At 51.7% G+C, this 26928-nt stretch overlaps 2 protein-coding genes across 9 annotated transcripts; one reads left to right on the forward strand and one right to left on the reverse strand.

Moving 5' to 3' along the window:
• Window positions 1-1433: 1433 nt before the first annotated feature.
• LOC134484030 (X-linked lymphocyte-regulated protein 5C-like) lies at window positions 1434-18753 on the reverse strand. 6 transcript variants are annotated; one of them, XM_063280400.1, is made up of 9 exons: window positions 18643-18753; window positions 8515-8651; window positions 7896-7965; window positions 6955-6989; window positions 5782-5899; window positions 4956-5055; window positions 3412-3510; window positions 1932-2036; window positions 1434-1837 (listed from the first exon to the last, which is right to left on the reverse strand). In XM_063280400.1, the coding sequence occupies exons 2-9, from the start codon at window positions 8633-8635 to the stop codon at window positions 1763-1765; spliced, it is 723 nt and encodes a 240-aa protein (XP_063136470.1). In that variant the 5' UTR covers window positions 8636-8651; window positions 18643-18753; the 3' UTR covers window positions 1434-1762. The 6 variants fall into 6 exon arrangements, with proteins under 6 accessions (XP_063136470.1, XP_063136473.1, XP_063136474.1 ...); XM_063280403.1 differs by lacking the exon at window positions 18643-18753 and adding an exon at window positions 14193-14231; XM_063280404.1 differs by lacking the exon at window positions 18643-18753 and adding an exon at window positions 14074-14195.
• Window positions 18754-18807: 54 nt separating this feature from the next.
• Window positions 18808-24920, forward strand: LOC134484029 (PWWP domain-containing DNA repair factor 4-like). Of its 3 annotated transcripts, none has more exons than XM_063280397.1 (3): window positions 18808-18902; window positions 19180-19284; window positions 22409-24920. In XM_063280397.1, exon 3 carries the CDS (start codon window positions 22594-22596, stop codon window positions 24754-24756), a length of 2163 nt encoding a protein of 720 aa, XP_063136467.1. In that variant the 5' UTR covers window positions 18808-18902; window positions 19180-19284; window positions 22409-22593; the 3' UTR covers window positions 24757-24920. The 3 variants fall into 3 exon arrangements, with proteins under 3 accessions (XP_063136467.1, XP_063136468.1, XP_063136469.1); XM_063280398.1 differs by having other exon boundaries at window positions 18817-19062; XM_063280399.1 differs by having other exon boundaries at window positions 18817-19062; window positions 19180-24920.
• The last annotated feature ends 2008 nt before the right edge of the window (window positions 24921-26928 follow it).

Genomic DNA, 26928 nt, shown 5'->3' on the forward strand with positions numbered 1-26928 from the left:
TAGTCCAGTGCAGGCACCGACAGTAATGGTACCCAGTCTCGTCTATCACCCTGCCACCACTGCGTCTCTCTTCCTCAATCTTACGTTCCTACACTCTCTGCAGTGACCCGTAAGACGACAGCTACTGTTCAGACCACTCTTCCCACTCCCTGTGAATGGAATTCTTCTCAAAGTTTCCCCGGTTCCACCACCCACCCTGAGTAAGATGGCCACAAGCCACTTCTTCTGGCTCATGAGTCACACAGCATTTTTAAAGGAGTGTTGGGTCTTAGGCTAGTGAAAGGTTCTTGAGTTCCCCAACCATTCCCCATTCAAACTCCTAGAGCAGGAGGAACCCTCTCGCACAGGCGATTACAAGCCTGAAGCTAGGATACATCAATGTGGTCCTTCTGAGAAATGAAAGATCTTGCTGGGGTTGGGGATTTAGGTCAGTGGTAGAGCGCTTGCCTCGCAAGTGCAAGACCCTGGGCTCAGTCACTGGCTCCAAAAAAGAAAAAAAAAGAAAAAAAAAGAAAAAAGAAAAAGAAAGAAAGAAAGAGGGGAGGATGGGGAGGGGAACGCCCATAAAGAAGGGGAGGGGGAGGGGTTAGGGGGATGTTGGCCCGGAAACCGGGAAAGGGAATAACACTCGAAATGTAAATAAGAAATATTTAAGTTAATAAAAAAAGAAATACTCAATAAAAAAAGAAAGAAAGAAAGAAAGAAAGAAAGGAAGAAAGGAAGAAAGAAAGAGAAAGAAAGAAAGATCGATCGAGATCTTGCTGCTGTTCCAGAAGACTCAAGTTCAGGTACCCTCACGTATTTTGAGCAGCTCAAGACCACTTGTTTAACTCAAGCTCCAGGGGAACTGAGCCCCTCTTCTGGCCTTCTTGGGTACCGACATACACTTGGGATATGCTCACCAAGACTCAACAAGTACACACACTTTAAAAAAAAAAAAGTTAAAAAACCCCAAATGTACTCAACACAGAGTCTACGCATTCGTCTTAATAGATACAGCACGCAGGGCAAGGGTAAGAGAATGACTCTGGAGTTAGACAAACGCACACACATGCAGGTGGAAGGATCTGAGGAATATTAAACAACTCTCTGAGGAGCACCCTAGAAAATGGTCTTGGTAAACCACCCATCCAAAACCCTGGACCCACAAACGCTTACACAGACACAGGTTGATAGGATGCTTTAAACCAAAGGTAATGGCAGGTATCTTTCAACCCGTGTTGAAGACAGCACTGAAATGAGTCTGGGTGTCTTTGGGAACTGCCACAGCCCCAGCCTAGCACATTAGGATCTGGCTCTGCTGTGGGAATCCTGTTCACAGTTTAGCACATCCGAGCACAGAAACGCCTGAGTTCAGCAAGTCCCAGCAAGTCCCAACTGCAACGGAACTGGGTCTGTGTGACCTCATGTATAAATGAAAGCATGCACAGCAAAACGGGTCCCATCTTTATTCACTTCTTCCTAAAGTAAGGTGACATTCACTTTGGGGAAGTGACAGAGAACCAACCACAAAATCAAATGACATTTGCTTCCAAAATGTAACTGCCGCTGCTACCGGGCAGAATGTATCTCCCTTGCTGTCGTGGGCCTGGACGTCCCACACTTAAGTGTTGCTACTCACAGAACTGCTGGGGGTTCCGTTAATGGTTAACAGTGTCAACTGTAACAAATAAGGGTAAAGGGAAAGGAGCTGCATCCACTACTACTAACTTCTTCTCAGCGTGGCTAATGCTCCCTTCCCTGTGCATCCTACGTGTGAGCTTCAGATGGTTTCTTCAGAGCAGTCATGGAACAGGGACTGAAGGTATGTTTGAACAACGGATACGTCTTGCTCTTGCTGTTTGAAAAATGGAGATTTAGAGGATCTTCATTTCATCTCTGCTAACAGGAAGCCAGCCCGAGGCGCACAGTGTTAAAGACACATGACTTACCGTTTCCACGATAACTCTGTCCTGCACCTTGGCGATTTCCTTCTCCACTTTAGTTTGCTGACTGCCAATGAAGGTTTTGCGGTGTTGACTCAAGTCCTTGGCTTTCTGAAACAAGCAACAACAAAAGAAGGTACTTGATCCTGGAGCCCTGAACTGACTGACACCTCGCCTCATTTAATCTCAAAAGCACCGACATTGCATATCCAAATGATCCCTGTCATGAATCAAAGTAAGAACAGTGGCTACTTCCTGTGCACCTATATGAACTCTCCACAAAAAGTTGCAGTGCCACAGTTGAGCTCAGTACCACTGTGAGACGAGAACAGCCTAAGTCACTTATCTCAGGAAACCGATGGATGAGCAGGTAAACGCCACCCAGAGCAGACATGGAAAGAGGCACAGGAACGTGCTGGAGACCCCCCAAGGTTTCCAGGGGTTAGGAACCATTCGTTCGCTGTGTCCACGGAATGTAATTTTCACAGAGAAGACACAGCATGCAATCGCATGCCCTTTTAAGCTAGGAAAAGCTGAAGTGAGCACTCGATCCCCTCTGATCATCTCTCAAAGAACATGTACAGAGGATGTACGTGGAGGATACACAGGAGAAAGAACCGTGTCACCTTCTGTCCACCAACCAAAAAATGCCTGTCCAGTCTCTGCCCTATTCCCAGGGCCCAGAGGACCTTAAGGGCATAGGGCGTGGGGTTGGGGATTTAGCTCAATGGTAGAGCGCTTGCCTAGCAAGCGCAAGACCCTGGGTTCGGTCCCCAGCTCTGAAAAAAAGAAAAAAGAAAAAAAAGGGGGGCATAGGGCGTGGACACTAGCTGAAAATGGGTGAGGAAGGAGAGCCTGCTGGACACGTGACTGAGGAGGACTGACAGGGCGACTTTGAGTGGTGAAATCATAGGATTTCCATAGGGAAGACAAGGCACAGGGAACTACCTGGGCCAAGAGCAGACTCAAAGCATGCACAGGGAACAGGAGTCACTTCAGGGGAAGCTGGAGAATGGGGAGGAGGAGGGAAGACAGGACAGAAGCAGCCAGTGGAGCTTTTGGAGGAAGGGTGTTTGCAGAGGACACAGGAAAGAGGGAGAATTAAGAAGGAAGGCCACTGGGAAATATGGAAGGGGTTTCAGGGCCCTGTTTCAGTAGGACAACTAACTCCTCAGAGCTGAGGTCTAGGGAAGTACAGAAGCCTGAGAGAAGCAGCAGAGGGCGATCAGGAGACCAAAGCTCCAGTCAGCAACTCCCATGCTAGCACACTCTCCCACTAAAGGTAAAGGTCATCAGTTTCCTGGGTTAAACAAAACCAAGCCTTTTTCTGACATGTGGGGCAAACATTCCAACGAGAATGGGATCACCAGTTTCAAAGCTAATTACTTTCCCCACAGATTGAGAAAGGGTCATTCTCCCTCCTGCTTTTATAGACACGTGGTGTGACATAAGGATGTGTTCTGTTCTCGAGTGCAATCTACCAGACCTTCAAAAATGTGTCACACATATCTTTGGCGTTTTCAAGCTTGGTTTCATGATCCGCTATAGCCGTCTGTAAAATCTTCATTTGCTTCTGAGTTAAAAACTAAAAAAAGAGGAAATCAATGATAAAGTGTCATACAATTGAGCATCCAACCCAGCTGCTTTCAGCAACTGCTTCCCGGGGTGTTTTGTGGGGTCTACCATTCATGATCAAGGTTGAAGACATGACCTTCGGTACCAAAAACAACCTGACAGGTGTCTGGCCGGTCACAGAGTGACACATTCTGTCACATCCGGGCAAAATTCACATGAACTAACTCCTCATTTTGAAATTAACATGAGATACATCTAATCTGTAGAACTCCCACCTCACCAAAATTAAGGACAAAACGTTCTACTGTGGCCCAGTTTTCATAACGTATTGGGATTCTTTGGTCAAACTCGATGGGCACAAAGATTGGCTTCCAAGCGAACCCATCTTTCCAAAAAGGTTTTTCACTAAACCTTCCTCACCTGTCAGTGACTCCCCACATGGTGACACCCCAAGAACTACATTATCAGCAAGATAAGAATGACAGAGAAGAAGAATAACCACCGTTATCCGCTCCTGTTTTCAAGCAATTGCACATCAAGAAAAAAAATTCAGAAGATGGAACCATTTACTTCTAGGAAACTAAGGCAGGAAAGTTAATGATTTTCCTGAGTTTTCTAAATGAGCAGCCCTCAGGACTTTGGCTATATCCCTGGGAGAATCGGTGGGTTCTAGAGAATATGTTCTTCACTGCCAGACTGGAATCAATCTCCATCTCCATCTCCCTCAGTACACCAGCCTCCGCTTCCCCACCTCTGGAAGTCAGAATCTCCAGAAGGCAGCTCCATCCTCCAGCAGGAAGAAAGAACCCCAGAGGCACCACAGACTCCAGTACCTGTCCCCAAAACCCCATTCTCACCTCCAGGGAAAAGGTGACTCAGTCACCATCACAGGTCCATCACTGCATGGCAACCTTTTCCCTCTTCTCCTCTGGGGACAGGGCTGGGCTGAACTCCAACCACTGACACCCAAGTCTCCATCTGCCCTGCCACAGCCACAGCCACAGCCACAGCCACAGCCACAGCCACAGCCACAGCCACAGCCACAGCCACAGCCACAGCCACAGCCACATGGGTCCTCTGCATCCCTGATCCCTATGTCAGAAGGCTACTTGGGGCCCTCCCACTGTTTGGCATCTGCACCTTGGGGATCCTGAAGGCTCCCCGCTCAGGACACAATCCCATACCTTCCCCGGCACTCTGCAGACGCTACCTGCTCATCCCCAGATGTCCCCACCAACCTGGCTCCTCACCCATCATCACCCTCCTTGTCATCTCTCCACAGGGAAAAGAAACGAGTCAGGGAGGAAGGCCCATCTCTCCTCACCACACCCACCACCCTCCTTGTCTCCCTGAGCTCATGTCCTGTCCCTTCCCTCCAGACCTGCTGCACGAAACCCTGCCACCAGGGAACCTGCCACAGCAGAGGATGTGTTCCAAGCTGAGAGCACCACTCACGCTGAGGTGTTCTTCTTCATCCTTTGTTCTGTCCACCTCATCCAGCCACTTCTGGTGCAGGGACCCAAACGTTTCACAGTATATGGACTTAAGCTCCTCCCTGTAAAACACAGTACTGATTACAGAGCATGGTCACACAGGGTGCGGGCAAGCCAATGACACACACTCATCATTGGGAAACAGGAGCTCGGAGCAAAAGAGAAAGGGGGAGTAAATTACACTGACTCATGAGAGGTGAAATGTTGACACTCATTCCATAAGAATTTTGTCTTAAGCTTCTACCAGAGACATCATTTCACATGTCTTCCCTCTCAAACAGTGAGGGTGTATTAGCGTATGCTCTCCCAAGGTGGCAATTCTGGCTTAAAATGAGACTCATCTTCCCTTCCCCTTATGGAGTAACCTATACATTCTGAGAGGCTAAGTCCATGTCCTGAAGGCAACGTACCCTATGGGGTTTACAGACAGACAGAGCACACAGAACCCTTTCCCCACGTGGGGCTTACAAAAGAGAGCTCTGGTGATATCTCCTAATAGGGACAGTTTTGTGGACCACAGAGGACTGGCCCTCCTTACTAGAAGTGACCTGTACTGTTATCTGATAGGGGAGGAAAGGCAGTCTTGCCAGTCTTGAGCCTAACACAGCTCAGTTCCATAAAAGAGGGGTTCTCATTGGTTATGAAAAGGACCAGGTCATAGAGAAAAAGGCTGTGCTCTGGAAAACCCATCAGCTATCTGACTCTGGGCACCATCGAGATGGCAGACAGGATGACTTGGCTAGAGTAAAAGCTATACAGATCTCCTTTACCCGTGGTCACAATGTTACCTTGAGTTTTGCTGAGCTTTCAAAATACCCTGGAGGTTTTCATTCAGGCTTCTGAAAGAGGCATTTACATCCTTTTCAAACTGCTTCCTCTTTTCCCTAAGTAACCTGTTAACATCACCTATGCAAGAAGAGAAACGGCACTACCTCACATCACATATCCAGAGGAAGAAGTGCTTTTTCTTCCCAGAGACACCACCTACAGGATAATATGAAAACCTATGCATCTGTTGTCAGGTCTTGCTTTGCTTTTAAAGACGGGGCCTCTTGCAGCCTAGGCTGGCCTCAAACTTGGTATGTAACTGAGGCCATCCTCAAGTTCCTGATCCTGTCTCTACTTCTTAGGTGCTAGGAATACAGGCATGGGGCATCGAGCTCGACTAAAGAATGCCACTTGACAATCAATTTTCTGGACACTTCAAAACCCAAGCAGTTCTTCTGCACCAGAAAGAGCAGCGCTGTCAGACTTCCTTGCTTGTATGAACTGACTCTACATTGCTGGCTAAGAATTGATGATGGCTCTCTAGTAAAGTTGCCTTGGTCCACCGACACAAGTGAATAAAACCTGTCTTGGTTGGAGGGACACGTGGCACACCGACTTTTGTTACCTTGGACGACAGAAAACAAGCTAGTGTGGCATGCAGGAAGTGCACAAGCTATCTCGTTTTTCTGCCTGGTGCTGCCTTGGGAGGTCCCTACCAGGCTCGTAAATGTCTACAGACTAAAGGCGATTTTTACAAGCTCTCCTTTGGCACGGGTTTGTGGAGGAGAGCAACTTTGGAAAGCCAGAAAACTGATTTAATTCAGAACCTGACCAACAGCTGTTGAAATCTCACGTACCACTCCTGCAGCAAGTTAAAGAGCAGAGACTTATCTGCTCACCCATCACCTCTGATGACACTCTTCAGTGATGCAGGAAGCAGGAAGCAGGAAGCTCGAAGCTCTCCCAACAGCTTGGGTAACAGCTACAACATTTCCCCTGCTTACGGCAGCATCTTAAAAGTTAAGGTAAAGGTAACCCCTGAAGGCCAAAGGACAACTTCTTCTTCAGAAACATCCTGTGAGTCACTGAACTGTTCCAGAGTTCTGTTGTCTCTCAGCGACCACATTCTCAACCTGCATAAGTCGGAGGGTTGGAGAGAAACTTCTGGGACTACCAGACCTGCTCAAACCTACCTTTGAAATTCTGCATCCTCTTTGGAACAGGCTCCCTGTGGGAAAAATAACACAGAATCCTTAATTGAGGACAAACATCCGAAGTTTGCATCGAAGGAAAAGGAGAGGCTTGGTGTTTTGCGGAGGCTAAAGCTTATGTGGGATAAAGTCGGATTTTCCTCTCTTTGGGTCATTAATTTTATTCCTTTGTCCTTGTTTTCTTACCGAACCAAAGAGTCCTTTGCAGATACATATGGGTACCTGGCTAAGGGTCACTTCCTGGAGCACAAGTGACTGAAAGCCTACTGTATCCCCAGGAATCCCACCCAAAGCTGGGTTTGGGCGGCTCACAAAAACCACAACCCAGGTGTTCCCTGCCCAACTGCAGGCAGCTGCACAGAAGTTATCTCTTCTCCTCAAGAGGTGATTTTGTGCCTGCTGTGTTCCAGCAGCATAGCGGATTTTATACTAAATGGTTCCCAGAATCCGTTCAAGGGGAAGCAGAGGGTATCATAAAGGTGCGTACCCCCCCCCCCGTGTGTCCAGCACTCCAGCCACATTCACTCTCCTCCTTCCTCGAGACCCTCCTGCTAGTCCTCCTCCATCACCCAGACAGTATCTCTTCAACTTTCATGCCAGGTATCATGTGCAACCTCCAGATTCTACCTCTCACCACCTCCCCTTGAGCCCTGCTAACCTTCCCCTCAACTGGGTATTGCCTGCCTCTTCCCAGTCTCCCCTCTGAGTTCGGGTCATATCATTTTCTGGACGTATTTGTAATCCAGGAACCCCAGAGGAGAGAAAACATGTGGCAGTAGTCTCTTTGAGGCTGGCCTATTTCACTTAGCACCACGTCCCCACTTAGACCCATTTTCCGGCACAGGGAACCTTTTGCTTTGTATACCTGCACACAACCACACTGAAACTACCTCATGGGGAAGGCTAGCCCTTTAAGACATCACCTGGCCTCTTTCAAGTCTGATCCTGAGGAAAGGCTGCCCATCTCACTGGTACCAACAGCTGGACTGTCTGCTGCGTTGAGAAGGAAGGAAAAACCGTTGCAAATGAAGCATGCTGTTCTCATCATCCTGCATGGGAAACAGCTCCACTCTCTAGTTGGTTGAGCCCATGTCCAAAACATGGGTTTGGAAGCAGTCTTCCCGGAACTCATGCCCCTCACCCACCCCAGCCCCACAGGTGAAACTCAGCTTGTCCCGAGTCTAGGGACAGCAGATACATGTGTGTACACGCCTTACGAGAAAATTCCCTGTGACCCCCGGGCTTCTTCAGAGGCATGCTGGCCAAGACCAGTGTCTCTGGGAGCCTTGTATCTATGCCATGGGCTGAGAATGTCCGGTGAGGACCAAACCCCAGACAGAGCATGCTTGAGAATCCGAGGTCAGAGTCTGAATCTCAATCGCCCTGCCCTCTGTGCTCCGCACTCCCACCACCGCAGCCTGCCCAGCCGCAATACCATGGAATGGCCTGATTAGCAACAGACTGCCCCCATGTTCCATGTGCCAAGTAGTAGAGCATCCCCAAGGTTGGACCCAGACCCCTAAGCCCTGTATCGGTTATTACCAGGATTGGCTGCAACTGGATTCCTCGAGTCATCTGATGGGAGGGTCTTATCTACCCTCGGGCGCTTGGCACTTTTCTTCATGGCCTTCTGCTCCTTGCTTGACATGGCTGGAGCCTTCATGGGTCAGATGGGATTCCTGAAATGTTGGTATGCACAGACAGCATAAAGATGCTGAATTTCATGACGCTCAATGAAAACAGGGACCAGGGCTCCAGAGGCTGTGGCCATGTGTGCTGGCACTTGTGCTGGAGCAAAGAGGAGGTGGAAGGGTGACATCAATATCCCGCAAGGTCTAATCACATCCTCTCCCATTTTTTTTTCCCCTGGCTGAATGCAGAGCTCTCTACAACCCAGAAGCTCTTTCTCCTGGTTTCCTGTCACCAGGGTAAGACAAGCTGGGCTAGACCCCAAGCCAAGTGATCCAATATTGCTGTCTAGTCACAAACACCAATCTTCCAATGGCCAATGAGGTCACTGGAGCCGTGCCCTGGCAAGCAATGGTCGAGGGTCAGGTGACATTCCTTTTTTTTTTTTTCCCCTGGAGCTGGGGACCGAACCCAGGGCCTTGCGCTCCCTAGGCAAGCGCTCTACCACTGAGCTAAATCCCCAACCCCCTTCAGGTGACATTCCTACCCACTCTCAGTCTAGATGCTTCGGAAGAACGACAGAAACCCAGGCCTCCAGGAAGAGACCCAGAGGATACACTGGAGGCAAATGCAGAGCTTCCCCAGTATACTCATCCAAGATGACACACAGCCTGTGGAGGGCATGAAGTCTCTGTGCTCACAGACAAGGACTACAGAAACCAGGGATGTGAAGGCTGCAGGCAGGCTCGTGTCATCAACAGAAGAAATGTATATGCCTCTTTTCCACCCAGAACGCTGGATAGTGGATGTTGTTAACAGCCTGGTGGTCACTGCCACCTGTGGTGGGTCAGGTCACACCTGAACACCCTGAATTTTAAGTTTATCTCAGACTCCCCCCTCCCCCCTCCCCCCTCCCGCAGAGCTGCATCATTAGTTTCCTTTGTCAGTCAGTAAAACCCTGTGAGACATGGGGCACTGTTTCACCAGACAAAATCTGGGAAGGTTGAGCAGATACAGAAACCCTGGTAAATTCTCGTACAGGAGAATGGGAGGGCTTTTCATCTACTACTCGTACCCGGTTCCTGTCCTGGAACATGTGACCGTGACCCTCCCCACCCCACCCCCAAGTATCTTGACCACTAGTCCCATAGCACAGAACACCTGAGTTCTCCATGCTAATGAGGTATCTAGATGGACTGGCCCCTTCACCAACATTCCTTTCTGCAAAACGTATTCAATCTCTGGTCCACCCTGAGTGAATCACCTGAACCCATTTTCCACGATGAATAAGCAACAAACAGTTTGGACAAGCAAACTGATTGTCTCATCAAGGAACCGCTGTGAGGGGAAGTCCTTTTTTTCTTCTTCCCCCCCCCCCCCCGGAGCTGGGGATCGAACTCGGGGCCTTGCACTTGCTAGGCAAGCGCCCTACCACTGAGCTAAATCCCCAACCCCTGTGAGGGGAAGTCTTAGTCATGCCCAGCCCCTGCCTTCTAAGTCTCCTGCAAAAGGCCCCTCTGACCTTTGGACAAGAACACTCGCCCCTGAGCTAAGCCAGAGTTGCCCCTCCCCCTGTCCCTGTCCCTGGGCTCAAAACTGGCTTGTGCAGCCCCCCCCCCCTTTCCAAACTCTACCTTATTTATTCCCAGTGGGGACTAGAAGACTGGGAGTTGGGGAATCCCTCTCTCATGAGGTTCAGCCTTCCCCTCCCCCCAGTCTTTCTCACCCGGGCTGGGGCCCCCATCTTAGGCTACATTCCCAGACCTTTGCCTCTCCTTGAGTCTGCCTGAGCAGCGTTCACACACCCCAGCTGCGAGGTGGAATGCAGACCCCCAGAACCCTCCCTCCCTTAGGGAAGGGATGTCAAAACGTGCTTTATGGCCTAGTGACCTCCACACTATCTGTAGGACTGAAACCACACCAGATCCTAGGCCCCCAAGTTGCAGAATGCATCCTCAAGGTAGGTGTCACCTATACTTTGCTTTCCGTGTAGTTAGGCTCCAATTAGTCCAATTGGGCTTCCATGTAGTCATTCTCCACACGGAACTGAGATTAACTCTTTCTACGGAACTTTTCCTTCCCACAATTGCATGGTACTTAAATATGTCTAAAATAAACTTCCCAGGGGTGAGAGTCTAGTAGCTCGAACCAACACAGGCTAACTAAGACATACTGGATCGGATTTCCTTCTTGTCCCTTGCAGTTCATTTCCATGCCTACAGTAGAGCCTGGAGGGACCCTTATAATGGTTCACACTTTTCGGTGGTAAGCTGCAGCCCCCCAGGACCCTTCTGTTTGCACCTGCACCTCACCTCCTGGGCCCAGCTTGGATGTACCATGCCTGAGCCTGATCTCACCCTCCACACTCTGACAGTTTCCACAACAATGGACTTCAAGGAGGCCTCCTCTAGTAACCAGTCACCCACCAGACGGTCCTAATCAAACACCCCCCTCCCGCCAGAAACCTCTTTCACTTTAGAGGACTCTAACGCCTACCCATGCCTGCCTCCAGAATCCTGCTCTCTGATTGTGTGGAACAGCACCTGTGCAGGAGAACGGCCCCAGCATGTGGACCCAGCTGGCACAAGTACATCAGAGAGGCCCATGGCATGCGTGGTATGTGATATGGGCAAGGAACGAGTGCCCAGCAGGTGAACATGAATCGGTCTGGCCGTGTATGAGGCCCCTCGGCGAATTCACGTAGTTGTGGCTAGCCCAACAGGCACACTGTGATAGCCTGTGGTGAGCGCCGAGCACTCATCTTTGGTCCAGGCAGACCGTGCAGAGAGGAATGGGTGGCCTGGGAGCACCATACAGACACACAAGGTAACACTTTGGAGGTCCTCACGCAAGGGATAGATCCAAGAGTCAACACATGCCTGGCTTGGGCCCTGCAGCAGCCATGTGTGGAAGGGCCCGACGGACATCTCAAATATTGACAGACATCCCCATCATAATAGGGCCCAAGGCTGAGCCTCAGTGTATGCAGAGGTCCAGCACTGACCAAAGCGTACACACGGATCAATGGGGATCTTCCGTGTCCCCCCTCCCTCAACACCCATCCCTCACTCTGTTCCTCACACACCTTCAAGGACCAGCAGCAGAGGTCAGGATTCTTTCTAGTCCCTGGCAGAAGTATGCTTTTCAGAAATCACTTCAACCAGGGAACTGACACCTCGAGGTCGTGCTCCATGCCACAGCCAAGCACCGTGGCGCATGGCTGACTCTCTTTGTGGAACCATCAGAGCAGGGACCCACTTGGATTGGGACCCACTTGGATTAGGTGACAGCCTTCTTCCCCTCAGAGGCTTACCTGACCTAGCTAGGTCCCATTTCCCTGAATGGGATGACTTCTGATTCTGTGCAACAGCATGAAGGGATGTATGAGCCTGGTCCAAGGTGCTAGAGGGTGAGACCCATCTGGCAATCAAGCATGTGTGATTTGGGCTTGCAGCTCTACATGACTAAACTGTGGGACTGCAGTAGCAAGGGCTGGAAGGGACTGGAACTATGCCCCTTACCGTGTGCCCTTTTAAATGGACCTGCCTTTCATGGCCTCCACCTGACCACATGTCAGGAGTCAGCTCAGAGTAGAAAAAGGACTCATGGGAAAGCCCCCCACCCCTTTCTCTCTCCACACCACATGCTGTCCTGGCCCACCTCTCTAAGGCCCTGCAGTCCTGACAAAGCTTTCCCAGACCACCCAACTGGGCCTCCTTGCAGTCACAGTCAGAAGTGAAGCTCTGGCTGCTTCGGGCTACCTTGGGTCCCAATACCTCTTCAGAAACTTAGGTGGACAGGATTCACGATGATGCCCCGATACCGTCCTTTCCCAAGAAAGGGGCGGGGGGTCGTGCCTACCTAGGCTTCCCACAAAATAAGCATCTCTGCATCTGGAAAAGCAAGCATGACAACTGAGGGTGTGGAGGACCTGGAGTGGGGCAGGCTGAAAGGGAGGGGAGGGGAGGGGTGGGGCAGGATGTTGAGCTTGCACACTTGTGGGCCTAAAGCAGCTTAAACAGCACTGGTGAACAGGAAACAGTGGCCCTGACAAACCTTTCCAGACTGAACTCTGGGGCCTTTTCAAGTTCCATAAGGAATTCGAGAAGTCACCTCCTGCACTACTGTAGTTAACAAGGTACCCCAGTCACTCAGCAAGGGAAACATGTTTCACAGCAATTCCACAAAATCCCTCTTCCCGTGGAGGGTAGTACAAGCTACTGAGACATCACTTCCGGAAGTATACTACTATGGGGCCTGATACCTAGTAACTGAGCAAGGGAAATAAACACACCTAAAATCCCCCCCAGGGGTTGGGGATTTGGCTCAGTGGCAGAGCGCTTGCCTAGGAAGCGCAAGGCCCTGGGTTCGGTCCCCAGCTCCGGAAAAAAAGAACCAAAAAAAAAAAAAATCCCCCCAAACCCCTGTTGCCCTTGTTATCTTGTAGCCAGTGAGACATCACATCCAAAATTGTACTACTGTGTGACCCGATGTCTAGAAACTCACCTAGGGAAATACACCTTCTAACAATCCCCCCAAACCTCTCTTGCTCTCCAGGGTAGTCACAGCTAGTGAGAAGTCGCTTGAAGACATGTACTACCGTGGGTCCCGCTATCTTGTCACTCAGCAAGGAAAATAAGCGCCCCCCCCCCCCGTCCCCAGCTGCCCTCCAGGGTGGTCACCGCTTGTGAGGCGTCATGTTCCGAAATGCATTGCCACGTGTCTCGGGATGCACAGGCACTGAGCAAGGAAAACAGCCCCAAAGCCGTGCCCAAAATGTGCTCTTAGCCTGGACGGTGGCAAAAGCTTAATAAGGAGACATCCTTTCTGGGAGTGTTCTAGCACAGGACTCAGGAACCCTTGTCTCCCAGCTAGGAAAAACCTCCTCACAGCAGTCTCCCTTAAGGGTGTCACAGCCAGTGAGAAGTCAGCTGCAGCAGTATACCGCTGAGGGTGCCCGATATCTCACCACCCTAGGGACGGACATTCACCCCCTACAATCCCGCCAACCCACTCTGATCCTCTGCAGTGTGCAGGGCTATTGGCCGTCACTTCTCCCAGCTGGGTAAATGCATCTCCTACAATACTCCAAAACCCACTTACACTCGAGAGTGGAAACGACTTTCCGACATCACTTACTCAAGCGTTTAACCTTGAGTTTCAGGGAACCTTGTAGCCCAGCTAGGGTATCACTCCTCCCACAGTTCCCCCGAACTCCTCGTACCGTCGAACCTTCGAGAGTGGGAACGACTGTTGGACACCACTTCCGGGAGGGTGAAACTGGGGTCTCGCGATATCTTGTAGCCCAGCTGGGGAATTACACCTCGCACACTCCCCACAAACCCCTCTTACCCTCGAAGGGGTGGTCGCAGTACTTTGCCACCCCTTAAGGAAGGCTTTTGCACTGGGTCTTGTGATCCCTTTTCGCTCTACTACAGAGATACACCTCGTACAATCCCCAACCCCTCTTACCCTCGAGAGAAGGCTAAACTATCAGAAGTCAACTCCGGAAGGGTTTTACCTCGGCCCTTGTGAAACCCTGTCGCTGGATATACACTTACACCTGCCACAGTCCCCCCAACCCCACCTACCCTGGAGAGTGGGCACGGCTTTTGAACGTCACTTCCGACGGGTTTTACCTTGGGTCTCGCGATACCTGGTGGCTCAGCTATCGAAATGCACCTCCTAAGAGCCCACAAACCCCACTCACCCTCGAGGGTGGGCAGTGTCATTGGAGATCACTTCCGGAAGGGTTCCAGCTGGGGTCTCGCGATATCTTGTTCCTCAGCTAGGGAATTACACCTCCCACAGAATCCCCAACGCCCCCACCCCCACCCCAAGCCTCCAGAGTGTACTGGGTGAGGGGGCCGATGCTTCCCGGAGGGTATTGCCTTATGTCTCAGGGTGCCTTGTCGCTCAGCTAGGGGATTTACACCTCCTACAATCCCACCAAGCCCATCTTTCCCTCGGGGGAGGCCACAGCTAGTGCGAAGTCACTTCCGGAAGTGCTGGGCCACGATGGAAAATGTGTGCACATGCATGAGATTTGCCAATCTGGTCCCAGGCAGAGGCCACCTGGCAGTCACTCATGTGGGACTTGGGGCCGGGGGCTGGGCGTGTGTCAATAAAACCATCGCCGTGTTGAGGTTTTCAAGGGACCTGAAGAACCCACGCCGCTTTCAAAGAGCCCTAGTAGACACCCAGCCTCAGAGAACTTCTGCAGTACCCAGACACCCTAGAAAGATCCACGCAGAAGGTCCCACGTCTTTCCCCAAGCAAACCTCCTGCCCGGTTCACTCCTCCCAGTCCCTGCGACCCTCGCAAGATGTCGTCAGACGGTCCTCTGGGGTCTAGGTCACTCGGTGTGGAATTCGAGCACCAGACATCACCTCAGGGAGGCTACCCCGGTTCCTAATATCTGGTCACTCACCTAGAAGAACACACCTCACCACGGTTGCCCTGCTTCGCCTGGAGGGTGGTCAACGTTGGTTGGCCCTCACTTCTAGAGAGTATTCGACCTTTGCGGAGAAGCATGGGTGCGAATGAGTGCTCCTGCCCAGTCCTTGTATTTAGATAAGCTTGTTGGGGGTTCAGGAATGGCCAGACGAACCATGTGAACACTGATCTCATTTAAGTAAGAACAGTTTATGGAACACACAGCCCGATGCTGGTCAGACCAGGAACATAACTCAGAATTATCTGAACTATGACAACGGATATATTTTTTCCCCGTCAGCTTATAAAGGAAAAGAAAATCTGCAAAACCCACGACGAGTTCATACGCAAGTGTAGGAAGTGCTGCCTGGTGGTCAGCTCTGACTCGAGATATTTTAAACACAACGACTCATGTTGACCTTTGATTTGGTGGGTCTTACGTAAAGCGTCCTGGAATTTCTTAAGATTAGCAGACCTCATACAGAACATTCGGAACATACAGAACAAATCAGGCTGTGTGGCCAGCATGTCCTTGCTCTGAGGCAAGTCACTTCTCCGTGTCAGTGACTGGCAGGCACGTTAAAGCAACAATATGAAGATAGCTGGTACTCATGGAACAAGAGGGGTACAGCTACTCTGCGTGTGGGGGATGAGACCATAACAGGCCCACCAGCAGCCCTGCGTTTGTAAACAGGAAACGGTGCCCTTGAGGCCTGGCAGGACCCGAAACACCCATAGACCTGTTTTGAGTAGGCCCAACTGTGGAAGTGTGGACCTGGATGACTGTCTGCTGTGCCCAAGGACGTCTTCAGACAGGGCCACGTGGAAGATCCCTAGTCCTTCTACAAGCACACGTGCTGTCCTGCCCACCCTTCTCAGTCCCTGCTTCTTCATATCAAAGCTTTCCCACACCACCCTTCCCCTCCTCCTCCACTCCACTGTGGAATTCAGGCTCCCGCTGGACCTTTGCCTCAGGACTCTCCTGGGTCTCAGTACCTAATTGCTCACCTACTGGGACACACATAGCCCACCACAATCCCTGAGACCCCGTTTCTCCTCCTGGGAGGTCCCAGGTCTTCCTCATATCCTCTTGCCCTGTGGAAAACCATGTCTGCCCTGTGTGAGCCTGGCCAATGATGCTGCATCTCGCACCCCTCTGCCATAGCCAGCACGCCCCGTAAATGCGCAAGATTGACTTGAGTTTCGGCTGTCCGTGCAGAAACTGGGATCGCACCTAGGAAGGGCCTAATGTGCCCGGAACACCTCCGCTGCCTGTTTTTCAGTCCCCCCTTAAAGTCTGACTTCACAGAACCTGTTTGTGTTCTGAGACCCCAGGCTTTGTGCACGCATGGATGCTGTGGTGGTGAAGCATGGACGACACAGGCCCACAGCCCTTTTGGGAGGACCAGGCCAGTAGGACCATGAAGTTTTCGTGCCAGACAGCAGGATGCGTGGACCTGTGCAGAATCGCGGGGGCACACAAAGGGCCCTGTGGAAGGGTCCCTTGTCTCTGCAGGGGCAGACGTGCTGTCCCTACACACACGCCCCTTACCAGTCCCTAGCACCTTGACAAAGCTCTCCAAGGATGGCCCTCTGGGCTTTGTCCACTCCAGGGTGGACTTGAGGCCCATGGCATCACCTCATTGGCCCTAATACCTTGTTGCTCAGCTATTCAGGCATCCTTTCAGGACAATCACCTGCGACCCTCCTTTCCCAGGGTTAGTGCTCACATGCAGATGCCGGCCTTTCCTAGGTGACTTCCCAGTTTGTGCATGCCCAACTGAAAGCTCCAAGCCATGCATGAGACTGGATGAAGTGACACCCACCAAACAATCACAGGACTGTAATTTGAGACTTGAAGATGATGTGCGTGCTGGACCGGTGTCTGTGGTCGTGCCTGCACACTGGGCCGCAGTGAGCCCCTCCTGTCTAACCATCGCTCGTGGCTGCTACTCCAGAGGACCCAGGTGTCCGTCCAGTGAGGACTGCAAAAGTACACAAGGGGCAGGGCCCCCTTCCTTTTCGCCTTCAAGAGCTTTGTCTGATCTAAAGGACAACTGAGACTCCTGGCTATCACTGTATTGTTCCCCTCCGGCTCTGACACTTCATGGTCCTACTGTCTTCCCCCAAGGGCTGGGGATCTATGTTGACCACGTTTCACCACCACATCATCTGTGCATGCATGAAGCATGGGGGCTCAGAACACGTGTTCCGTGGAGTCAGGCCTTGGGAGATGCAAGAAACATACAAGAGAGGCAGTTAAATCCAGCCAGCCTCCACCTGACTATTTAGGAAGGAGATTAAGAATTACTGTGAAGGCTCCGGTGCTGTGTGTGTTTGGGGTTTGGGGAATCTACGTGTCTATCAAGATGAGAAATGTTCCATCAGCCCAGCACGGGGTCAATCCACCCCTCCTAGGTAAGTGCCACTTCCCTGTACAGAGGCATTCAAGCCGATATAGGCATGACAAAGCTCAAGGCAGCCCAAATCGCAGTGGAAAAGTCCCGAATTAGCCCTCACGATGAAGAGATGAGCCGAGCATGCTACAAACACAGAGCAGAATACCTCAGAAGGAAATCACCGTCACTTTACAGGCATTGGAAGCATTTTCAGTGAAATCACTCTGACCAAAGTCACTCTGTGTAAGGATCTGTATATATGCCACGAGCAGAGTAGAAAAACCCTGAAGAGGTGTCTGTCCAAACTGGTGTCATCTATTCTGGTGACATCTCACTGGATGAAGGCATGGCTGCCTAGAGTGGCAGGCGTGTCTTGGGACAGCTTAGTGGAACACAATTTCCTCTGTGCCTGCGGAAGGGGGTGGGTGTGCATGTATGCTCGTGTGTGTGTGTGTGTGTGTGTGTGTCCATGTATGATTGTGTATGCTTGTGTGTGTGTGTGCGCGCGCGTGCGTGTGAGTGAGTGTGTGAGTGAGTGTGTGAGTGTGTGTGTGTGTGTGTGTGAGTGGTGTGTGTGTGAGTGTGTGTGTGTGTGTGTGTGTGTGTATACATACTCTTGCATACCTACACGTACGCTCCTGTGTATGTGTGCATGCCTTGTGGGTGGTGGTGGCGGTTTGAATGAGAAATCTTCTGCAGTCTGGGGCATTTGCATTCTTGCTTCCTAGTAGATGGTGCTACTTTGGGTAGGCTTGGGAGGTGTGGCACTGCTGGAGGAAATGTGTCACTGGGGGTGAGGGGGGTGCTTTGAGGTTTCCCAAGCCCCCTGCCATTTGAAGTTGACTCTCTCCGCTTCCTCCTTGAGATGCAGGATGGATTTTTTGATGCCGCTGCCACCTGAACTCCTGTGCTGTTTTCTATCCTGTGGAGGTCTATGGTCCTCCACGTTTCCTGCCGAGTGATCCGGAATGCTTATTTGCGTCAGGAGAAACAGACAAAGTGCCCGCCTTCCTAATTCTGGCAGGGGAAAGGGGAACAAAAGGCGGCCCTCTCAGAGGTGGGCCCTGCTCTCCTTATTTTAGAAGGCAGGAGGACGGAAACTGGGATCTCTTGTCTTGCCTCATCCCAGACCCTCTGTGGTCAAATCTAAGGCTGGGCACCCTGGAACGGCAGTATCACCTTTTGTACTGTTTGCACCCTTACTTACTTTCATGTGTGCAGCTGCAGGGGATGGTGGGAGAAGCAGGTGACAGGGATGTAAGTGAACAGTCAGCCTCCCGGGTGGGTGGATTAGTACTTCCTGATTTCCTCAGAGAACTGGCTACTAGGAGAGAATGTTTTCCCGATGACACTGTGGTTGCCATGACAACGGGGACAAGCCATTCTTTCCTGGTTACAGATAGGTTTGAGAAGGACACTCACAGACTGGAGGGGTGGAGTGACTAGACAGACATGCAAAGCGCGTAGGTAGGTGCCTGCAGCCAACCTGAGTGTGAGAGCTGAGTCTGCGAGTGTACCTTGGGAGCGTCTGTGCTCTTCCCCGGGACAGGGAAGGTTCTCACCACTACTGTTTGAAGAGAAGCCCCAAGGACTGGCTGCTCACTGAGCCCTGTCCCTTTGTCCTCAGGTGACACTTCTTTGCTGCTAGCTTTATCTTTTCAGCCCCTGAGCGCATAGTTCGCCATGTAAACGGACACCTCCCTCTCTGTTTGGCAATGATTGTCACATGTGCTCTTCTTGACAGGATGACCCTGTTTGTGTGACAGCACCTCACCCTGGATAGTTGCGATCCTGCCCGGCCCGGCCCCGTGTTGTCTGAGAGAGAAGCTGGGAGGCATTTAAGGAGGAGGTAAACATGGATGGGCAGACTCAGGGTGCGGGTGGGGGAAACCTGCAGTTCCCTTGGTGTGCCCCTGGAGAATGGTTGAAGCCCAGTGGTGACTTCTTGGCCTGGAGACCTGACACAGGGAGTAAAAAATGCCTCCCAAAGACAGCTAGCTGCCTCTAAACTGGCCACTAGTTGCACTTAGACAGACCAGAGGGAGATAAAAATCAGTGTGGCATCAACACCCAAGGAAGGGGCAGAGTTTGTTCCTTCTGCAGGTATTAGTTAGAGTCTGTGTCTCAGTCTTTACTGTGCTCACCTCACGGTTGGGTGAAGAAGCCTCAGCTGGGTTTTACACGGTGTGTGGCTGGGGCTGCTCTCTGGCCCGCCAGCACATCTGGATCACCCTGTGTATCTCTGCCCCCAGCCTGTGAGCAATATGCGTTGTAGTACACTTCTTGCACCCACCCTCTCGTCAAACTGTCCCCTTGCCTGCCTGTCTTACCACAGGGAGGGAAGCCATTGTTCCCCAACTGGAGAAAATGTGAAAAGAGGGTTTGTGTGCAAGTTCTTGATAGAAGGCCTTTGGTCCCCGGGCCAAGGTGTGTGTTGAGACGGGGATCTCCGGATTCCACCTCCCAAACGTCTCTGCGTGTCCCTGGGGAGGATGGTGTGCCCTTTTCACCAGAAAGGTAGAGGCAGGCGGCAATACTGCTAACGTCTAACCAGGATGCAGGAAACATAAGGACGATTATGTACCCAGGAGCGATAGGCATACACAGAGGGAATACTCACCGGGGAGAGCGTGGACTGATAGGAGCACAGACACATTTCTTTAGGACTGGGTTCCAGAGGCTGGACGCACACCCTGGTTTGTGGGCTTGAACACATGGCTGGTATTCCCAGGCACGTTTTCTAACTGAAGAAGTATATGGGGCTGAGAATGCCCGGCTTGGGAGAAGCAGAAGCACGCCCAAGGCCTTCGCAGGGTAGTAGAAAGCGTGGACTCTATAGGTGTGACTCGGGCGACCGTGGTTTCTAAGGGCACCCTGTGAGCCATGGTGCCTGGATGGTGGAGAGGCACGGTTGGACGGGGTTCGTTTTGCCTAGCTGGAAAGAATGTGCGAGGAAGGGCCAGCAGAAGGCAGCCTAAAAGTAACTGAGGTGTTCGTGGATGCCTCCGTATCCTCAGGACTCCAGGGGGGCTGGATCAGAGGAAACCAACCCTGGGAGATGACACAGCCTCCCAGGAAGAAGGGTCACTGTCCGTGACCCCTAAGTTGAGCTCCGTACCTCCACAGTACACGTTTACCATTGCGCCATGCAGAAGGTGTGCCCTGAGACATTCCTAGACTGCTTTATGTAGAAAGCCACTTTAGGCTTCGTGAACTCTGGTTTGAAGTCGGTAACACTTGGGAGGGAATGCAACAGAAGGGACACTGCCCATTTGTGGAGTGAATTGGGAACGAGAGTGTACCACCAGGTGTTCATGGATACAGAGGTTGGACTGTTCATGGATACAGGGAAGGACTGAGGGGATCACAAGGATATAATTTGTCCTCCCCGCCCCCATATTTCTGTATGGTTGGAAATTCCTACAGATAAGGTCTGGAGTCCCATGATAAGCTCCGTTGGCCCATGCTCACAGAAGGAACAAGGAGTAACAGGATTGCACAAGAAGAGCAGCGTCCTTAGGAAGCTGTTTCAGGAGTCCAGAGTCCACAGTGCTCAGCCTTACTGTGTCTGCTGGTACCCAGGTAATAACCTGGATCACTTGCATCCTGGCCTAAACAGTGAGCAGTGGTGGCATGTGAGCTCACCCTGGTCCTTCCTCTGTGTTGTAGTCCATATCTATCAGCAAGCACAGTGGGCCTCTTTTGAGGAGCAGACAGATGTTGAATTTGTTCCACACAGGCATGTATGACATGCATACTGCTGATAGGAAACACAGTACTGGCTCAAGGCAGAAGTAGTCAGTAACACAGTGGCCAACACCCCCACCACACCACACACACACACACCCCCACACACACACAGCCCACACAACACATGCACTCCAGGATACAAACACACATGTGGAAACGGGCCAGGGAAAAAAACCGTGATGAGATTCCACTGAGATGACCGGGGAGATGGAATTCTGTTGAGAGGCAGAGTATGGGGGAGCACGTCCAGAAAGAGCCATGCTGCAGATGAGAGTGGACACCGTTGTACTTAGGGGTGGGCAAGGTACCATCCAGGCCATCAAGTAGCTGTTTTAACTTCCATTGTGTTTAAGACTTTGTGGATTAAGGTCAGGCCGCAGAGTTTGTGTGCAAGAGAGTTCTGTGGTCTGGGATCTCTTGTTCCAACAGTGCCCGTCACAGGAAGATAGGGATGTGCAGGGTCTCCTGCAGACTTGAGGTTGCAGCATGGGGGTGCACAAATCCAACAGAGGTACCTGCTTACCCTGTTGCTCTCCACCTGACACTGCTGAGTCTGCCGATTAGCAAGCATTTCTCCACAATGAAGCGCTTTCTCTTTGGGGCTCGCCCCAAGTGTGCCCTGTGAACACTCGATGCCACAGTGAGGCCCAGGCTGGAGTTGGGAACGAGAGATCTGAACCAAAAGTCTGGTGGCACAGGGTTTGGTGGGGGGCACTGAGACAGAAGGGGACCAGCAGCTATGACAGAAGCCATCCTTATTTGCAAATCACCACGAGCATTTCCCCAGCCCCATTGCTCTTCAGCCTGGTAACACACTGGCCTGGAAGGTGAGTGCAATAGGTGTTCACAGGCTTCCTGGGGTTGACAGTGCAGGACTACCTCCCTAGGAAAGGAAATAATGAGGCTGGCTCCCTCACCCCCAGGGAATCCCAGGACACTGACTGGGTGGGCAGGAAAGCAGCAAGCCTTGTAAAGACACCCACCTTTCTGAGAGGATGTTCACAACCCCAGCCTCAGATGGAGGATCAAAATCGTTGTGACTGTCTCCCACATATGCTCTGGAACCTTCCATGCCTTCTCCCACACCCTCCCTTCTGTAGAACAGACTTTGTGAGCTCCCTTGATTTCTCTAGCCTTGCCTCACTGAGGTGCTGCTTCCTTGTCCGCTAATAGGTGATGATCTCCTTCCTAATGCAGCTCTGCTTCCCTTTGCCACCTTACAGGACACGCCCACACCATCCTGAGCAACTGAGGAGTCAGTTCAAACTTCTCATCCAGATTCTGGAGGGAGGACAGCACCACAGGGCAGGAGAGCAGAGCCAGAGAGGACCGGCAGGCAGTCAAGGTGCCCAGAACAACCAAAGGAGTCACCCTGTCCTGATCAGCACAGCCCCAGGGTCCAGTCGCCATGGACTCTGCAGAGTATGTGCTCTGTGGCTGGAAGGGTCAGCTGTGGCCCGCAAGGGTGTTGTCCAGACCCAGGACCCCAGCCCATAGTAAGAGGAGAGGGACGCCTTTCCTGGAGGTCCAAATCCTGCCTGTGGGTGAGAAGATGAGAGTGAGGAGCACCGAGGTGAGGCCTCTAACCAAGTCTGAAATCATAAGCATTGCCTCCTTGTCAAGAAAGGAGCCACGGGGCTCACCAGGGCAGAGCAGGGCATACAGAAGAGCCCTCAAGGTGGCACTAGATGTTCTGGGCGAGGGAACCTGCTTGTTTCAAGGAGGAAGACCAGGCGGCCGAAGAACCAGCACAGTGGCTCCAAAGATTCCAAAAGAGCAGGCCAGCTCCAGCTCCAGCCTAGGCCAGCGCCTGTGCCTGCGCCTCCAAGGGCGCAACCAGAAAGGCCAAGGCCCCTCCCAGAGGAGTCCTGGGAAGCGTGGCCGCCCTGGCCCTGTGTTGATGGACTCACAGAGTGTACCTGCAGTGCAAGGGGGGGAAGCCCAGGCCCACACTGCTGTAGGGCCCCCTCGCCTTGTAATGCAAGGGAGAGTGTTAAGAGGCACCAGAGTGTGGCCAAGTAACTCGGAGGCACCTTTGGGAAATGCTGGTGGTGATCCAAGGAAGAGAAAGCCAGTAACATCCAAGCCCAGGTCTTTGAGTGCCCCGGCCTCCAGGGAGGGTACCCGGGCTAAAAACCACCAGCACCACCAACACCACCAACACCAGCAGCAGCAGCAGCAGCAGCAGCAGCAGCAGCAGCAGCAGCAGCAGCAGCAGCAGCAGCAGCAGGCTGCCTCTGGGCCACCGAGGCGCATCTCTGTCTCACCCAAAGCTCTCAAACAACGAGTTCGGTGTCCTGGCCTAGAGATCCGGGCAATAGGAGCCCAAAGGAAGACCGCCCTCCCAGAGAACAAGGACCATCCTGCCCCGGGAACCCCAAAGCCTGACTCAAAGGGGGCATCGGCAGCCTGCATGCCTCCAATCCCAACGCTGCGGAGGTCACTCCGCATAGCTAGCCGAAAAAGGAAGGTCCGTGTGCTGTGCACACAGTGCGGGCTCCCAAAACTGGGACCCCAAGTGCACTCAAAGGTGACTAACACCAGGTTCAAGAGGAGAAGGGCCGGAGTTCCTAAAGATGCTCAAGCCACCAACGTGGCTTCTGCCCAGGGGCCCAGTACCATCGAGCGGGGAACGCTGGTCTGGTTCAAATTTCAGGACCTTCCCTTCTGGCCAGCGGTGGTCAAGAGTGTCAGCACCATTGACAAGATGGCAAGGGTGCTGTTGATCGAGGGCAACATGCAGTTTGAGCGCAGGGGTATCCGCGTCCCTCTCCGCAAGTTGAAGCATCTGGACTGTGGGGAGAAAATATCACTCTTGAGGAGAGCCAGAAGGCTGTACGCCCATGGCATCAACTGGTGCTTCTCAGTGATCGACCACTACAGAGAGGAGCTCGCCTGTGGCTCCTTCCTGGGCTCCTTTATTGACTACTTCACCACCCAAGCCAGTTACCCACTGAGGAGAGCCATCCAGGAGGGTGACCTGCACATCGATTTCCCCAAGGTGAGCTATGCCGACCTGGAAGATTGGGAGGAGGAGACCACCCCAGGTGGGAAGGGGCCCCACAAGAAATTCCTGCCTGACCGCATGAAGGCCGCTTGGGACAGAGCTAACCAGAAGCTCGTGGACTTCATCGTGAAGAGAAAGGGGGCCGACCAGCACCTGATGGACATTGTGAAGGGCAGAAAACCGTCCAAGTGGCTGGACGCTCTCTGGAAATCAAAGAGGGAAGTCCTCTGTATTGAGACCTACCTGGAGGACGAGGACCAGCTGCATCTCGTGGCCAGACATTTGCAAGAAGTAGCCAAGGAAGCAGACAAGGCCCTGCTCTCGCTGGCAAGAGGAGACATAGTGAGGTTTACGATGGAGGTTCTTCTTCCAGAAGCAATCATCTGCTCGATCGCCAACCTGGATGAGCTCAGCTACAAGGAGGCAGAGGAGAAGTACCTGCGTGGCCCACCCGTGCATTACCGTGAGAAAGAGCTATTTGACAAGAACATCTTAAAGGCGGCCAGGAAGAGATCTGCAGCCAGGATTCAGGCTGCCAGGCACCCTCCTGTGCACACTCCTTAGAAGGGAGCTTCCTCCTTTCAGCCTTCACCCCTGAGGCTCCCAAGACAGGAGACAGGAAGCACCTCCAAACAGGAACATCTGGGAGACCCTGTGGTGTGCTATGGCCACTGTCAAAGCTCCTCACAAAGTGTTTCTTTCCCCCTCAAAATAAATATCCATGTTCATGCTTGGCAGTGTTTATGTCTAAGTCGGCTCTGCCAATCCTGTAAGCTTCAGGCCAGGCCTAGCCTTTTGGCTCTCGTTCGACTGTGCCCAAAGCTCACAAGTCCCTTGGGGGCGCCTCTCTGGAAAGTCACCAGCCCTGTGTGGAGTATTGGCTAGCTAGAGCACGGGCTGGAGCCTCTCTGCACGGACCCCACGCACCTAGACAGCACACCAGGTTCCTGATGACCCCGGGTCTCTGACAATCCTCCTCCATACTACCTGTCCTCCTCTCTCTAGGGTGCTGCTATGGATGGGGCTCGGTTCCACTCTTTTCTCCATTACTTTGTCCTTCACTCACTCACACTGAGGGAGAGGAACAGATGTGTGTTTTGAGGCTATGCTTTGAAGGCACAGAAGAACTTGGAAATGTTGTGACCCTGGAACAGCAATGCAAGGAACAAAAGGAAACAAAAATGTAAGAAAACAGTCTATTGAGTTTTAAAAAAAAATCAATCTCTCTCTCTCTCTCTCTCTCCCTCCCTCCTTCCCTCCTTCCCTCCCTCCCTCTCCCTCCCTCTTCCCCTCTCTCTCTCCCTCTCTCTCCCTCTCTCTCCCTCCCTCCCTCTGTCCCTCCCTCCTCCTCCCTCCCCCCTCCTTCCCTCTCTCTCTCTCTCTCTCTCTCTCTCTCTCTCTCTCTCTCTCTCTCTCTCCCTGTGTGTGTCCTTTCTCTCTCCCTCTCCTCTGTTTCTGTTTCGCTCTTGTGTGTATGTCTGTTTTTCTCTCTCTCCCTGTCTCTCTGCATCTCTCTGTGTTCTCTCACCCTCTCTGTGTTTATGTTTGTGTGCATGCACAAGTGTGTGAGAGTCATAGGTCAAGTTCCAGTGTCTTCTTTAGGTATTCTATTTTTTGAGACAGGATCTCTGACTGAACCTCTTTCTCACTGATTGTTCTAGAATGGGTTGCCATTCAGCTCTTTTGATCCTCCTGTCTCTGTTACCCCAGTGCTGACATTAAACATGCCTGTCCGTACACCGTTTTCCCCTTTTGTATGAGTAACTGGGTAATGAACTCGGGTTTTTATCCCATGCAGGAAGCACTTTACATTCTCAGCCATCCTCCACACGCCAGAGACTTCATCCTCTTTAGGAGAAAGTTTTGCGGACCTTGTGGGCTGACTGTCTGCAGCCGTACAGCAGACATTGGTGTCTCTGCTTTTCTCACATTTCTGAGATCAGAGACTTCCACTGTTTGTAGAAAAGGGAGGTGGACTCTCGTTCCTTGGAGTTACTGACACCTGGGGTGTACTGATGAGAAGTAGCCATGACATACCTCCAGAAGGTTCTGTTTCCTCTTCTTTTGTTCTGTATCCTTGAATTTCCTTGGGGACATGGACTCCATTCCCCTCCCCAGTAAATTCATTTTCAGTGTTGCTCTGTTTATTTTTTAACCACGATGACCTCTGTATTGGTGGAACTGGTATTGAAGTCACTCACTATCTGTGTACTGGTCTTTAACTGTGGCTTTTCATTTTTCCACAAAATTGTGTGTACCTGCATTTGCTACAAACACGGCTGGGCTATTTAACTGGTTTGTCACAGTGACAGCCAGACTCCAGACCTAGGTGTGGAGAAGAATGTTAGTAAAGGAGACCATTATGGCCCTGAACACTCACGGCCTGCATTCCCCAGGACTGTAGACTGTGCCTCATGACCTTATGACCCTAACCCCAATCCGTGTGTGTGTGTGTGTGTGTGTGTGTGTGTGTGTGTGTGTGTGTGTGTGTATCTGTGTCTGTCTGTCTGTCTGTCTGTCTGCGAAGGTTACTGTCTACCCTGGAGAAAATATATTCCTTTTTGTTCCTACGGACCCTCCTTATTTCTAAAGATTTTCTCCCATCTTGCCAGGGGGGAAACTGGGATTCTTCTAAGCCACATCTGGCTTTCTGGGAATTCTGAGGATTCGAATTCATGTCCTCATAGTCTCCGGGCAAGCATTTTGCCCGCTAAGATATATACATATACATATACA

The sequence above is a fragment of the Rattus norvegicus genome, chromosome X (genome assembly GCF_036323735.1).
Source record: "Rattus norvegicus strain BN/NHsdMcwi chromosome X, GRCr8, whole genome shotgun sequence".
Lineage (NCBI taxonomy): Eukaryota > Metazoa > Chordata > Mammalia > Rodentia > Muridae > Rattus > Rattus norvegicus.

Bases quoted from the DNA above. Each gene is read 5' to 3' on its own strand.
- LOC134484030 (XM_063280400.1), bottom strand. From the start codon at position 8,635: ATGAAGGCTCCAGCCATGTCAAGCAAGGAGCAGAAGGCCATGAAGAAA. The intron at 7,966-8,514 runs GTAATAACCGAT...TTCTCAACGCAG, and splicing joins TCCAGTTGCAGCCAATCCTG to CAGACAGTCCAGCTGTTGGT. The intron at 5,056-5,781 runs GTAACATTGTGA...TGTGTTTTACAG, and splicing joins AAAGCTCAGCAAAACTCAAG to GGAGGAGCTTAAGTCCATAT.
- LOC134484029 (XM_063280397.1), top strand. From the start codon at position 22,594: ATGGACTCTGCAGAGTATGTGCTCTGTGGCTGGAAGGGTCAGCTGTGG.